Genomic DNA, 15,587 nt, shown 5'->3' on the forward strand with positions numbered 1-15,587 from the left:
AAGAGCTTTCTAAGTATCGTTCCTCGCGAACGTGCACGCACGCGCCCGCGGTAAACGTCCAAACGTGTGCTGTTCTCTCTCGGTTACAGAAACATCTGCCCGACCGCAAACCTCGACACAATTGTACTTACACACATAAACAGAGGCATAAACCGCATGTATAGGCAGGAAGTCCTCACCTTCTTCGTGCGTCGTCTGCTCTTGGCTGACGCCTCCGCCACCACCTCCATCGTCGCAGGTGTCCTGGAAGCGAACCTCCTTGTGACCGTTAATCCTCATGATGATTGACTGGTCCACGAAAAGAGACACCAGACTTGGCTCTGATCAGACGACAACAATGCAGACCAAATGGGCGCGCCCTTCTTTTCTCGGCACGGAAAAACGAACGCTCCGAGATGGCCACGAAGACAAAAGAACAAAGCCTCGATTTCAGCGCAGATGTCGAGCCTTTGCGTCGATCACGTGAAGACGGGCAGGGGCTATAAACAGCTTCGAAGCACGCAGGGAGGTTAGTTCCCAAGTCACACAACGGCTAATCAGACGGGTTCACTACGCGCAACACCACCGCTAGTGACACCCTTCAAGACGTCAAGAAAGCAGACGACAATAGGGTGCACCCTTCAAGGTATCAAACGAGCAGCAGACGATCTGGTGCAAACTGCTTCAACACGTTCAAACGATGAACAGACGATACGGCGCAAGCTTCTTCAACACGTCGAGCAAGTAACAGGCGATTTGGTGCAAACGTCAACACGACCAAGCAACGAATAGACGATATGGTGCACACTTCTTCAACACGTCGAGAAAGTAAAAGACGATGTGGTGTGCACTTCTTCAACACGTTCAAGCGAGCAGCAGACGATACGGTGCGAACTTCTTGTGATGAACAGACGATACGGCGCAAGCTTCTTCAACACGTCGAGCAAGTAACAGACGGTATGGTACAAGCTTCTTCAACACGTTCAAGCGACCATCTGGTGCAGCACACTTCAGGACGTCGAGCGGGCAGCAGACGACCTGTTGGCCGACGATATTCTTTTGTGTCAGCTACGTGACAGACGACGACCGTGCGCCACGACGCGACATTCGCGTCTGCTTGCGCAGACGTCTGGAAAACAGGGCCGCACGCCCCCTACTACTACGCGTATTTCTCGATTTGCACACACAAACACGCGCGCCCGCACACGCTACGAAGACGACCGTGCACAACAACCAACGCTCGTCCGCACCACCAAGCCGCCAAAGGCAGACTGAGACTCGGCCCGGTTTTCGAGAATGAGCAGCCGGCTTCGGGGGCCGCTGCCGCTCTCGGTTGTAGCAGACGACGCCGCTGTAGCAGACGAACCGGAAGAGAGAGGCGGCGCTGCGCCAGTTCAGATTGAGAGAGGGAAGGAAAGAAAAGCGATGCCGACTAGTGGCGCCACGCCGCGAAAGAAGATCGAAGTTCTTGTTACGCGGCAGTTGTCAAAAAATTCACGACCACGAGCCAACTCTGGCACGAAGACCGAGCCTCTCGTTAACGCACGAACGTGTATTGACGAGAGGAAAGAAGCAAATATTTAACACTACGGATCGCGTGGCTTGTAATAGGAAAAGCAGAAGCTCCAAAACTATTTTAAGAGATGTAGCGAATGGTTTAATGCATGCATCGTCTTCTTTTGAGACGCTCTCGCGCGACAGCAACGCAAAGACTGCCAGCATTGTAACTCAGCTGCAATGTTTCGTTGACTATATCAAGAACAAGATCGCGGATTCGAGTTCCAACAGCAACGGAAGCACTCCGGACAAGGGTACAAGTACCCATGCGCTCAAGAGAGGTTACATTATTGAAACTCAGATGATAAACAAAAATGATAATATTTACTATAGATGGCTTGCATGTGACGTCATGGACGCAGCTTCTGAAAGGAACTGGTGCTCCACGATGGCGACTTTGATGACAAACAAGTTGCGTCTATGTGAAAACGACGCGGCAGCAAACGAAAGGACGTGCGTGTGATGTTTTGATAACATTAATGTGACATCGGTGGAAACATCGCGCGTCCCCACATGCTGGTGCTCCAACAGGGCGCTTTCAGTGACGTCAGTGCAAGCCACCTATACGGGTATCTCTCATACGGCGTCTGCAAGTCGAACGCCCTAGGGGACGTACGTTTTGCACCAGATATTAATTTCACAATGGGATATCCGAACTTAAGGGTCACTTTGACACATACATGTTGAAAACATTCATGTTGTCATACGTGTTTTCATGCAACGTGGGTGTTCAGAACCAAAGGACACGTGTCGACAAAAACAAATATGAAAAAAAAAGAAAGCAGCGAATATGGCAAATCATTGCGGTGAATGCCCACAACTAGTGTGGGAAGGTTCATCATAGGGAAAAAATTGTCAACCTCCCGAATGTAGCGCGAAGCTAAAAAGCAAATCAATCATCCTATAACGTCGTGATTTGTAAAAAGAAAGCACTGCAGCAGATAAGCAACTAGATGAGCAGTATTCGTATCGGTAACTATACTTTCGAGGTCGTCCCGTTCAAGTGGACCATCACGACGCTAAATGTGGACGTCACGAAACTAGCTTCTCCGATATTGAAGCCGCTACGATGATAAAGAAAAACATAAGCAAGGCCGGCAAGAAAAACCCCAAGCCATTTCACAACTATCCAAACAGAATTAAATGACCCCTATATAGTATAGCATCTCAAACACGAAACTTCGTGGCCTCATTGTTAGCGGCGCTAGCGATAGCGCGATCAATACGCACTCTTTCATTACGCGATACACATAAGATAAGAATTCCTTAGGCGCCTTCGCCAAACATTCGCGATGCGACCGTTTTTTTAAATAGGTCCATTGTCTTGAGCCTCTCGGCCCTATAAACAGATACGCGTATTCTGCGTCGAAGCAGCCATCTGGGGCCTTCATCATTCCACAGCATTACTCGGCTGTTTGCAGAGCCGCCAACCCGTTTGTTAAAGTCTCTCACACAGCGCGCCGCCTAGCTGCCTATCTTCACATTTGTTCCTTCGGCCGCTATAGCTTGACTCGTCGGCGCTGCTTTATCCGGCACCTCTCCCAGCTGGGGATGCCCTTGTTCTGTCAGCAGTTGGATGCCATCGTGATTGGAGTCACGTATTCAATCGATACGGTTCAGCGATTCCCGCCTCACCGCGCGCACCCTCTTCGAAATCGATCCTGCAGTAGCGCAGGATGGCGCGCGGAGCCAAGCCAAGACAATCTTGATAACGGAACCCGTTTTCTACCGTGCCCCGTTCCCCGCACGCTCTATCACTTTTAATTCATGGTAAGCACACCCTCTGTTATCGGTAAATATATATAAACAGACGCGCCCTCGAAAACTCTTGAGCAAGGTTTACAAGGGGTGCAGAGTTCTGTTAACAGACGTGCGCACACCAGTGGCGGAATAATTTTGACCAGAAAGGTAGCCGACGATCACTGAACAACTAGCAGGCGGTCGCTAACCAGTTAGCAGACGACCGCTAAGCAAACAACAGAACACCGCTAAGCAGCTAGCAAACGACCGCTAAGCAGTTAGCAGATGACTGCCAAACAGTTAGCAGACAGCCGCTGCACAGTTAGCAAACGACTTCTAAGTAGTTATCAGAGTACTGCTAAGCAGCCAAAATATAGATAACTGCTTAGAAGCCAACGGACGATCGCTCAGCAGGTAGCAGACGACCACCAAGCAGCCAATAGATGACTGCTAACCAGTTAGCAGTCATCATCTAGACGACCACTCAGAAAATAGCAGACGACCGCCAAGCAGCCAAAAGATGACTGCTAAGCAGTTAGCAAACGACCTCTAAGCAGCCAGCAGACGGCCGCCGAGCACACAGAAGAAGACCACGAAGCAGTTAGCAAACGATCGCTGAGCAGATAGCAGAAGAACGCTAAGCAGCCGGCAGACGACCGCTAAGCAGCTAGCAGACGACCACGGTACCTTGACAGACGAGGAACGCTCTGCACGCCACGACAGCCAGCAGACGATGCAAAGCGCCCGCTTAACTTGACCCAACAAAGCAAGCGGATACTACCCAGCGCAACGAGCAGACGTAAACAAAGAAGCAGACGAAGTAGAAAAATAGAGCAAAAAAGAAAAGTCCTAAAAAATACAGAAGGCACGCATTCCCGAGAAAACAGCCGCGTAAGCTTGCAGACGACAGTGAAAAAGGCGCTTAGCAGAAGTCGAGCCCTTAAGAGGATGAAAATATATCCTCGCGTGGGAGGGCAAAAATAAAACTGAAGCAATACTTAATAACTACGCGCGTTGGCAGGAAACAAATAGGTTTTGGCATAGCCGTCGCCCGAGGTCTTCCTTTCTTGCACGACTAGCGCATCACACGGCTAAGACAGGCTGGCACAGTGCCAAGCTAAAGTAAAGAAGCCCTAAAAAGGCACGCAGTGCATTTTGTCAACGCCTCGTTCGCTCACTTTAGGCACTTAAATAAGACAGGGACGCACGCTATTTCGCTCCGGCTTTATAGAAGCGGAACAGCGCTCAATCTACGACACTCAGCGAGCAGTCTGCGTGTCGCATGCATATTCGTACACGAGTAGTCTCGACGCCTAACACGTACGGGGTCTAAGACAACGCCGAATATTTTCGCAGATGGGCCACGCTGTTTTGGCATGCGGATTATCAGACGTTGCATGGACTGTGCGAACAACATATGTAATCCCGATGTGTTCACAGCTACACAGTCACACCTGCTTAGAGATTCATCATGTTGTCTAATGTTCTGACCCTTTCAGACACCACCTATGAAGAACTGTCTGTAGATACGTCAAATTGACACATTATTTGAAGGCACTCGATATTCTATTTTAACAAAAATGATCCCATAATACGTTGACTTATGCGTGTCATAGTAATTAATCCTAATCACACTGTAATTACATATCTATTCATACTGAAGTCATTCACGCTCGGTTTTTGCATAAACAGAATCAAATCTCAGGCTAGAAATACAGTGCAACTTCGTTTTTGGTTATGTTAATTTAAAGGGACACTAAAGAGCAAGACGATTTTTCTCGCATCAGTAAAGTAGTCTTCCACGATACCAAAAACACCACGCTTGCTGCGAGAATACGCTTAATAAGCGAGAAAACGCGCAAAAAGAAAATACAGGTGGCGACGCCACCTTGGAATTCCCGCACCATTTCCCGTGACGTCACATATTTTTGACGGCGCCTGCTTGGGCCTACGTAGTTCCTAATCGGTTAAATCGAAGTACATTGTCCTCTGAAGGGGTCAGAGACTTGACATAACAAGTTTGTGGAAATTTTGTCGAGCCAGTGGCGACAAAATACGTTAAATGGTCTTTGAAATATTTTACGTCACGAATTATAAAGTTCGGCGCGAAACTTAAAAATGAAACTTTGAACTTGGTTTTCTCTTCCAATAATAAACCTATGGTGGTGAAATAAAGTACACAAGAGTTCTCCGAGCACACCTTATCAATCTAAGTCAATTCACTGTTTTTCTTTAGTGTCCCTTTAAGCAAAGAAAAATTACACTCCTGTCGTGGCTCGCGGGACATGGCACGTCGAACGACTTGTCGAACATGGCAGTGCCTTCAGCAAAGCGATTACATGCAACAGAGCGCTGCAAAATGAAGTTATATTTAGGCACACTTATTACGCAGGAGGTTCAATTCATCAAAAGTTCAATGTATCTTGCGCTTTCTTAGCCATTCGTCGACACAACTAGCGAAAACAAGTGGTGCACACAAATGCGTACAAAGCGTCTCAAAGGGTTAAGGCAGACTTGAAGTACAGTTAGGCAATAATGTTGTGTTCTTAAGGGCACAATTACACGCTGGGCATGATAAACAGTGAAGGACCAGCGCCTCAACATTTCAGCGGCGGGCCAAAAAGCCATTGGTGTTAGCTGTTGATGCGTGGTAGATATTCTAAGCATAAATTTGCACAAGACGGCGTTAAAGTGACGAGACGCCAAGCGGCATTGAATTAGCACATAGCCTTACCGAAGGCCGAACCACGGCGTGATAATGATAAATACAGAAGACGAAAACAACACTTACGTCTTTATTCTTTTTCCAGAGCGTTCAGTACAAACTTAAATTATTCACGTGACCTGAAGAACAACACGTTAAACTCCCCCCTCCAGAGGTAAGATCCCAGAAAGCATGTGCCCGTGTAATTTGGCCACTTTTTTCTTAAGTATATTAAAGCAGGCCGTCGCATTACACTTTACAGCGAACAGAATAAGTGATTCGACAGCTGTTATATCACTAAAAAACAATTCCCAATGCAAAGCAGTAACGGCAACATTAAAGCGCTTTGCAGAAAAAAAAAAGTTGATATAAACGAAAGCTGCGCTTGAGTAATAACCCTCATAGCTATCGCATTTTCACGAACAATGAAGTCATTCTTTTTCTGAATGGGGAAATGTACGAACAACACTATACCCACGCCTCCCCGTGTTCGATCTCAAAACTAAATAGCAAGAACTAATACGCCTCCAGCGAGAACCAATCGCCTCTAGCCATCTCCGTGCGCGCCATCCTTATAATCACGCCCTTTCGTAAGCCCACACCGCGTACTTAGAAAATACCCACAGACCACGCTTTTCGCTATAACTCTAAATCTACGCGCAAGGCAAAAGAGATCTGCGGTAGTCAGCTATAATCGCCGCCCGCGGGGCACTACGGCGAAAGGTATACTTTAGCGGGCAATCTAACCAGGCCAGTCGATCCGTTTTTCTTTCCCATAACGACAGATCGTTTTCCTTCAACACTAGTAGATTTAGTAATATACCGAGCAACTACAACAAACCCCATATCCACTCATCCAGTCCAATTACTACGCCGCAAAGTATCTCATTGCTCAACAACGACCATATAGCAGACGATAAAGCATACGACAAAAGCAGACGAAAGAGCAGACTAAAAAGCATACAAAAAAGCAGACGAAAGCTGTGCACAGGACCAGACGATACGCAACTCGCTGCAACGTCTTTCCCATAATCGCACTGGCCGTACCGTAGTTTCGTATCAAGTAAACCAGCCCGATCCATATCGTTTTTTTCTGAGCAAGCGGGCTCTACTGGTATATCGGAAGACGACGAATAAAGCCAACATAAGCACGCAATGAGGTCCAGTTACGTGTGGACTGCTCTTCGTTGAAGCAAAATCAACGCTCTTTCATCTTTCGGCGAAGGGCGTAAGGCTCATTGCAACGAACACACCGGAGAGCCGAACCAAATATTAGGCGAAGAGGAAATGATCGCGCGAACGTTCCCATTCGCCAAATAGTTCAAATCAGAGCCGTTACTCTGATCTTGCACGCGATTAATTTTAACCGCGAACCGGTTATACGCAAATGCGGCCCGCCCGTTCGTGAGGACACCGTATATATGAAGAAGCACGCACGTAACGCCAGCAACGAAGAAAGCACGACGGTATTGTTTTCGACCGGCCGATTCTTCAGCGCTCGAAAAATTAGAGCGACCGAGATGGTTCGGATAAAAAGATACAAAAAACAAAAGCTCGCTGTAATAAGTGTCAGCGTAACTTCGCTCGAAAGGCGCGAAAATTGAGAGAAGTCACGAACCGAGAAAAAAAAATGAAATAAAGGCGGAGCCTGGATAGCGTAACCGAAGAAAGCGACGAGCCCATCAAAAAAAAAAAAAAAAAAAGAAAGAAAGAAAGAAAGAAAGAAAGAAAGAAAGAAAGAAAGAAAGAAAGAAAGAAAGAAAGAAAGAAAAAACCAGGTCAAGCATCGCGAGAAACGGTCGAAGAAACGCTTCTCTAAACGGACCGCGCACATAAGAAAAAACAAAAAAAGGGAACGTCCGAAGGAGAAAACGATCCTCCCTAACTGCCGGCCCTTCGTCACAGTTACGAAGAAAGGAGGCAAAAAGAAAAAAAAAACTAAGCCGTAAAAGAAACGACGCAGAATTAGAACAGAGACGAACCAGCCAGCTCTTCAAGCATCGTTTCGGCTACGCTCTCGTAAGGTCCTCGCGTACGTTTCCTTACGAAGCCGCATTCTATAGTGCGCATGCTCGAAGGAAAAACAAAAAAGCAGACGGCCGAATATAAAAGATCGTCTGCTTTGGCCCGCAGGTTTTTCGTCTGCTATTTGGGTGCGCGCGCGCCTTCATCGTCTGCTTTAATGCCGCAGTCACGGCTAGCCGACAGTACTAATCGTCCGCAGCAAAAGGCGGTTACGTGAGGACGTGATATATTCACTCCCGCACGTACCCCGGCCTACGGGGCCGTAAGCATGCTTGCTTACGTCTCGAAAGTAGGTAAAAAAGAAAAAAGCTTATTCCTAAAGGTTTTTCTTGCGAAAGATCACTCGGCGAAGCCCCCCTTAGTGAGTGAGCCCGCGTGACTGCGCCGTGTATGCGATGCGTGAGTCAAAGTCCCGCAAAGAAGGATAAATAAGAAAGAAAGAGGTGTCATTCATCTAGGCGAGGTATATAGTGTGCTCATTCCGTTTCCCTATAGCCCGCGCATGCGCCAACGAGGGACAGGGCGCGTCGTCTGCTCTGTACATAAATCAGCGCGGCCCTATGTCAGCGACTCGGCGATATAATATCGTCTGCTCAAACCAGTGCAAACAGACGGTCACGCGAACTGCTCTCGAGAACGGCTGCCATGGCGACGGCGTCGTCAAAGATGTGTTTCAATACAATCCGCCATATCTTATATATACATTACGGAGTTCTGTATGACGTGTTAATACATACGGTAGTTATGCTAAACATAGTATCTGCATCAAATAAGCACGTCTTGGACACGCGCAGCAAACAGGTAAAACAGAATAAGGTGACAATATGTGATCACAGCCCTAAGTCAGTCGTGTTGTACCTTTCTCTCGTTCCACCACAGGTTAGCGCTTCATTCTTAAAAAAAAAAAAAAGGGCAGTAAAACAGGTAGCAACTGCACCTTTTACAACCCCCTTGACACGTACGCTCAGTGCCTTTCGCTAGAAGCCTTGGTATTCTGTGCATGCTTATACGTGTGTCTGCTCTCGCTCATGGTTCGTTCATGCCTCTGTGTAAACCCTGTTATCTGAAGCTGTCATTGCGGTGTGTATTTACCACGGTAATCACGTGAAGAGACAATAAGAAAATACCACACGGACTCATTTTTTTACTTGGACTTGTCAAAGAACGTTCGTACTACTACTTCCCTGTAGGTATAGTAACCTTAAGTAGGAAGTGTCATGGTAGTAATGTTACTAACTTGACAGTCCGTAGGTAGTAAATGTTGTGACAAACACTCACTACCTCAATGTCAGTAAGCACCGCTACTTTTTTTAAGAGTGTACCCCTAAACCCATGTACTAGCAGCTAGCCTTTCCCATCCCCCACCAAAAAAAAAAAAAAGGAGGGGGGGGGGGGGGAGAGAGAGAGAGAGAGAACGTGCGGACGGGAGCTTCACAACTGCGCGAACTTAAAGGTTCCACGCAAGTTCCACCCCACGGCAAAGTGACGAAATGTTCCTATTAAAAGCCTACATGGTCTTTAAACGGCTATGCCCCTGTGTTCTGAAAATAACAGTGCGCAGAAAATAACAGTAACCAGATCGCACATCCTGACAGCGGCGTGTGCAGACAAATGTTTCGAATAGGCCCCAATTCTCATCGCAATATCGCGATTCACGAGAACTTGTTCTTAGCCAGTTGTTGGTTATACCTGATACGAGACTTAATTGCCGATAAAATGACAGAAACAAAAAAGGGATACACAAAAGACAGCGCTTAATTCATGTGCGTTCTTTTAACGGCTGTTATCATCACATCGCACGCATCACGACGACACCTCGCAAATAATTACACGAAGGAGCCGAAGTATGCCTCCTCTGTAAGCTTGTCAAAGACGAAATCTAATCACTTCGTCCGCTATGTACAGCACTTGATGGCGCTCCGAGTTGATTGGAATCGGTAGACCGAAACGCACACAACGCGACCACGGTGTCGTCGAGTCAACACGACAAAACGCGGCACGCTATGTGCCATGCCAGTCGACGCAACAGGCAGCGAACCGAAGCGGCCCTGAACCAGTTCAACGCACTTGAACTGTCACCATAACAGACGCGCTTCCGGCATGTGCGCTACACGAAGACAAAAACAAAAACAGAAGTGACAGGCCGAAAGACGAGTAACTGGCCACGGCTAATAGCGGTATACAAAGCCACGCTTAAACTGAGCGAAGGCGAACCCTATGCGGCACGGCTGTTATTCGTAGAGCACCACCCTTCAGAATTACATTACGCGTACGGCTGCGTAGATACACTTATGCTCACAACACTCGATCATCATTCCAAGACGAATAGAACGCCAATCGGAGGACTGCGTACGTGCAACTAACCCAAGGGTACGCAGCCCCATCAAATGTATATCGCACGTTTCACGCCTGCAAACTCTCAGCCATCAGACGGTGACCGAATTCTCAGCGCGCGGTGTTTACATATCGTTGAAGTCGCAGCAAGCACCAGCGCGGACGCACGCACGAGGCAGGCAAGACACTTGACACATAAAAGCAGCGTTGTATGCACACCAGTATATATCAAACCACTCCCTCGAATTGATTCAGGAGGGGAAGGGGAGGAATAAGAAGTGGGGAGAAGGGGGAGAAGGCGACGTAATTTATAAACCGCGGAGTGGCACCGGACCCCCCGCTTGAGAGGAAAGGGTTAACGAACTAACTCTTCCGTCTTGGGAGACTACAGAACCAGCGCCACCCACAGTGACAGATTCATCTCCCCACCCCCCCATACTCGCCCCTGGTGTGCTCGCTTAAAAACAAACAAAAAAAAACACGAGAGCAAAAACCCGAACCAAACACCGGAACACACAAGCGCCCCAGAAGAAGCCAGTCGACTCGGGGACGACATTGACAGACGACACACGCATACGTTTCATAACGAGGCCAAGCGGCGCATGCGCTTGGGCCTCTGCGCGCGCACGTCAAGAGACAACGGATTCATTATGTACCTCGCCCATATTTTTCGTCATTTTGTTTGTTTTGCACGCGCTAGAATGGGCGCGCGCAGCAAGAAACTTCGGCTCAGTATTATACGCCGCAGCTGTCACGGACCCTATGACTCTGTAGCATGCAGACGAAACGTATAGCAGACGACGCATATAGCAGACGAAACGCAAGAGCGCGTCGTCTGCAACGGAAAAGTCATCTGTGTTGTGTCTGTGTCGTCTGCCAAGCAAAAATGACCGCGTATAGCAGACGACGTTCTCGATACACCCGGGTTCAAACATACAATATGATCCTGTGGCATCAGGACGTGTGAACGCTCTTGGAGGCACAGAGGTCCCACGATGGATAACCGGCTGTGCCCATCGCGAAGCCTAGTCCATTGTTCTTCTCACTGTCAAGGGCTCTGCAGAACATGCATATGCATCACTCAGGAAAGCGATCGCATACGCCCGCAACCGAAGGCAAACAAAACGGCCGATCGGATATTAACGCGCCGTTCAACAATGAGACATTACGCGGGCTTTTGTCTAAGGGAGGCCATTATGCTCGCTCCGTATGCTGCTACTAGTTCTATATGGAGATCCGTGGCAGCTAGCGCCATGTCCCAACAGAAAATCGGATGATGAATGCGTAAGTGAAATCGCTCTCAGCAAAACGCAACTTGTGGGAACTGCAGTCCGCCGATGCACGAATGTATCTACAATAAAAAGCACCTTTAAAAGGACCTTAAAGGACAACAATTAATACATTTAGGTACGTGACTTTCTGTAGACGTATTCTCATTCAAAAAGGCCGCTATGGTATCATTTAGAACATACTAATACAGGTCTTAGCAATGGACCAGGCTGCTTCGGAATGCTCATTATTTCTCAAACGGCTTCGTTTAACAAGCCGTGTTAACAAACAATTTAGCAACAGTACTAGCCATCAAAAGCCATCATACGATATATATATATATATATATATATATATATATATATATATATATATATATATATATATATATATATATATATATATATATCGCCTGACGTCCACTCATACACTCGACACAACCAGTACGTTTAACTCTTCCATGCATACGTAACCCCCGTGTCAAACGGTCCCTTTTGATCGCGATCGGACCTGATCCGGATCGAATTGGTTCATCATGACTGGCTTCCTCGCGCAAGCTGAGCAAATCACTGTTGAGCGATTTGTTCAAGATCGGGCTTAATAGCGATCAGCAGTGCACCGTGTAACATCGGTGTAATAAACAGAGGGAGTCAAATCACCCAATTTCGCTGCCTTTCACTATAAATTGGAGCAGAAAGAAAAAAAAGAAAGAAGCGCGGGGTAGTGTACCTTACACGCAGTACACAATAACCGACAGAAAGTGTAATTAACTTAAGAGACGCGTGAGTGCGCTGGGTGTGTGCCAGGTTACAGTGTTACACTGTGTAACAGAGCGTTCGTAGCACGCGCCACAGCAGCCGCGTAACAGGTGTGAGCGCATCTCCGCGCGGCGAGGCTTAGGCCCGTAAACGGCGTCGTAATGAGCCCCACTGTGCCGACCCACTTTATGGAAAGCTGAATTCATCTGTCTACCCTCTCCTCTTCGTCGCTTGCCGCTGTCAGCTCGTCTTTTTTTTTTTTCTTTTCTTCTTTTTCACTCGGTACGGCCGTGGCCCATTCTCCGCTGTGTACACATATATAGATACGTGCGCCGCGTGCGACAACAGTCAACCACCGTTACCCGGACGACGGAACCCGTCGGTATAACGTTTTTTACAGCCAAGGTCCTCGGCTATGAAAAGTCGACAACTCAATCATTAGATCAAGGTTGGATGAAAACAGTGTTCCTTTTACAACTGAATGACATACCATCATCCGAGCTATCATTTAGCAACATTGCCAGCATTTGCAAATAGTTATAGCCACCACGACGCTAGCAAACACTTAGTCACCTTCCGCCAACACCAACCAGTACCAGCTGACATAAGAGTTATACTGTATATGACATGCTACATAGGGTAGTATATACAATAACTATAGCTGACATCAGCCATAATTTATCCCAGTGCTAGCAAACAGTTCTGGTAGTACGCGAGCCAATACGGTACCTAAATTATTCATCGTACTCCACTACAAAGCGTGGGTAAAAAGGGCCTGGTTACATTGCCTTCAAAAAAAAAAAAAAAAAAAAAAGCTAAGTACAGAAAGGATTCCGATAGGTCCATAGGGTCACGCATGCAGGAGCCAAAAACGCCTCAGGATGTCATACTATTGTGTGGTATTCATATAACAATTGTTGGGGTTTTACGTCCAAAAACATAGTGTGGTACTGATGTTGAAAAGGATTGCACGCGTTTGATAACAGACATCAAGCAAATGTGCTAATTCATTGCGCGTTCTTACTATGCCACTTTACCTACGTCGCGGCCATGCATGTCTGGAGGAGGGCTGAGCGGGATAAATTAAACGCCATGATCCGGAGAGGCATCAAGAGCGCTCTTGGTATCCCGAACTACACGCAGACGGAACGACTCCTACAGCTGGGAATGCACAATACGCTCGAGGAGATTGCGGAGGCACAGGAGAGGGCACAGGTAATCAGACTCTCGGGCACGAAGGCTGGGAGGCGACTCCTGATGGCCATGGGTATCCCGTCGGCTACAGTGGACGACAATTACCAGGGATTGCCAAGAAGACAACGTGAACAAATCATCGTTGCCCCCATTCCGCGCAATATGCACCCGCTGCGAAACACGGGAAGAAGACGGGCCAGGGCAGCGGCGATCCTCCGCAGTGTAGCAGAGGTCCCTGGGGAGAGCTGTTTTGTCGACGCGGCCAGGTACGGGAACAGCAACAAATACGCAGTGGTCTCGGTCGACCAAGCTGGTTCGGTCATCAACGCCGCATCGATTGAATGTTCCTCCTCGAGCGCTGCCGAGCAGGTGGCCATCGCTGTCGCTCTCCTCGACGAGAAGCGCGCGAACGTATACAGCGACTCACGGGCAGCCGTCCGTGCCTTCGCCGTCGGCGCAATCGCCAAGGAAGCACGCCGTATTCTCGGTGACAAAGACATCTCTAACCACATCTTAACGTGGTTCCCTGCTCACATGGGTCATTTTGAAGGAGGCCCCACCAACCTCAACGAGCTGGCCCACTCCAAGGCGCGAGGTATGACGTTCCGCGCCCACGGAGGTTCTCCCCAGCCTACGACGTTGGACAATAGAGATCAGCCCACCACATACAATGAAATTACCCAGCACTTCTACCTAGGCAGGAGGGTCTACCCCCCTCCTCACAGAAAACTACACAGAGCCCAGGCCATGACGCTTAGACTCCTGCAGACTGATTCATATCCAAATCTGGCCTTATTTCACAAAATTTACCCGGATACTTACACTAGCAGCTCGTGTCCCCTTTGTGGGGAAATAGCTAACTTAGAGCATATGCTCTGGCGATGCCCCTCGTTACTGGGCAGTGAACAAGCCGACCCAGCCAAGTGGAGCTCCGCCATCAGAAGCCCCAACAAGGGGGATCAGCTTTGGGCCGTCCAGAGAGCCCACGATGCGGCGGTCAGGCTAAGCCTGCCCGTCCCAACGTGGGAGAAGCCCACTGCGCGCTAGTCGCGTCTCTCAGGACTATATTTAATAAAGTTCCACCATCCATCCATTGCTGTAGGGCCTTCGTATACCGCGAGGCTGCGTCGTTCTGTTTTAAGGTCTCGCTCGTTCGCTCCTCCCAATTTAATCGCCCCCCCCCCTCCCACATTATTATCATCGTTTTTTCCTACACATGCCTCGCTTGAAATTTCCCGAAGGTGAACAGACCAAAACACGAAACATAGTACAGGTCAACAACCGCGTGATATCCAATAGGGACAATGCAATTCAATTTACGCGTTTATTAAATGTAACAAAATGTCAATTACAATTCTTTATAACGGCTACTGCAAGTTTGATTAAATGAAGATAAAGCGCCTGTGTATACAGAGGGTGAATCTTAAACCGATATTAGCCAAAAGCTGCCGACATACGCCACAAGTTGCCCAACATTATAGCCATTGCAGTATGCATCGTTTAACTTTGGCATGTCTTATTTCTTTATTTTTCAATCACTCACTCGCGTCTTCTTATTCTATGTTTTCGTTCAGTTTCAGTTTATTATTTGTTCAAAATACACAGGTTCATGGTTAGTAGTATGCAGACGAGGGTCCCAAAGTCGAGCCACTGCAATGGGACCCTTGGTTAACAATAAAATTAAAACGATTAGTTATTACAGCAGGCCAAAATTACACAATGCAAACGTAAATGAATAGTGAACGTACTAGTAAAAAGAAACACCTTCAATACTATACAGTACAAGGAGTCCATAATAATTATGTCGTGTTACGTCTTGTTTCTTTATTTTTGATTTCATTACTTATGCTTTATTATTATCTAGTTTGGTTAGGAAGTATCCATCATACCCATCAACAGAATGCGGGGCGGTAAATGCCGAAGAAGTCAATCTGACTTCAATACAAAAACGACGTTAAAAGTGTCAATCCTTGACTTCGTGTTTCGTGTCCATCCACTCCCCGGCAAACAGCTGCACGAGCCATTCG

General features: G+C 47.6%; 1 protein-coding gene across 4 annotated transcripts in view; it reads right to left on the reverse strand.

The window, feature by feature from the left end:
* Positions 1-15,587, reverse strand: part of LOC119374824 (echinoderm microtubule-associated protein-like 2) — a 235,873-nt gene that overhangs the window by 175,188 nt on the left and 45,098 nt on the right. The window contains exon 1 of one of the 4 annotated variants that reach the window (XM_037645019.2): positions 180-1,294. The exons of 2 other annotated variants lie outside the window; for them this stretch is intronic. In XM_037645019.2, the coding sequence (XP_037500947.1) occupies positions 180-279 (100 nt within the window). In that variant the 5' untranslated portion in view covers positions 280-1,294. Of the gene's footprint in view, positions 1-179; positions 1,295-15,587 lie in introns of those variants that run through there. One more of the 4 variants, XM_049410958.1, reaches the window with a different exon arrangement.

The sequence above is a fragment of the Rhipicephalus sanguineus genome, chromosome 11, assembly GCF_013339695.2.
Source record: "Rhipicephalus sanguineus isolate Rsan-2018 chromosome 11, BIME_Rsan_1.4, whole genome shotgun sequence".
NCBI classification, from domain to species: domain Eukaryota; kingdom Metazoa; phylum Arthropoda; class Arachnida; order Ixodida; family Ixodidae; genus Rhipicephalus; species Rhipicephalus sanguineus.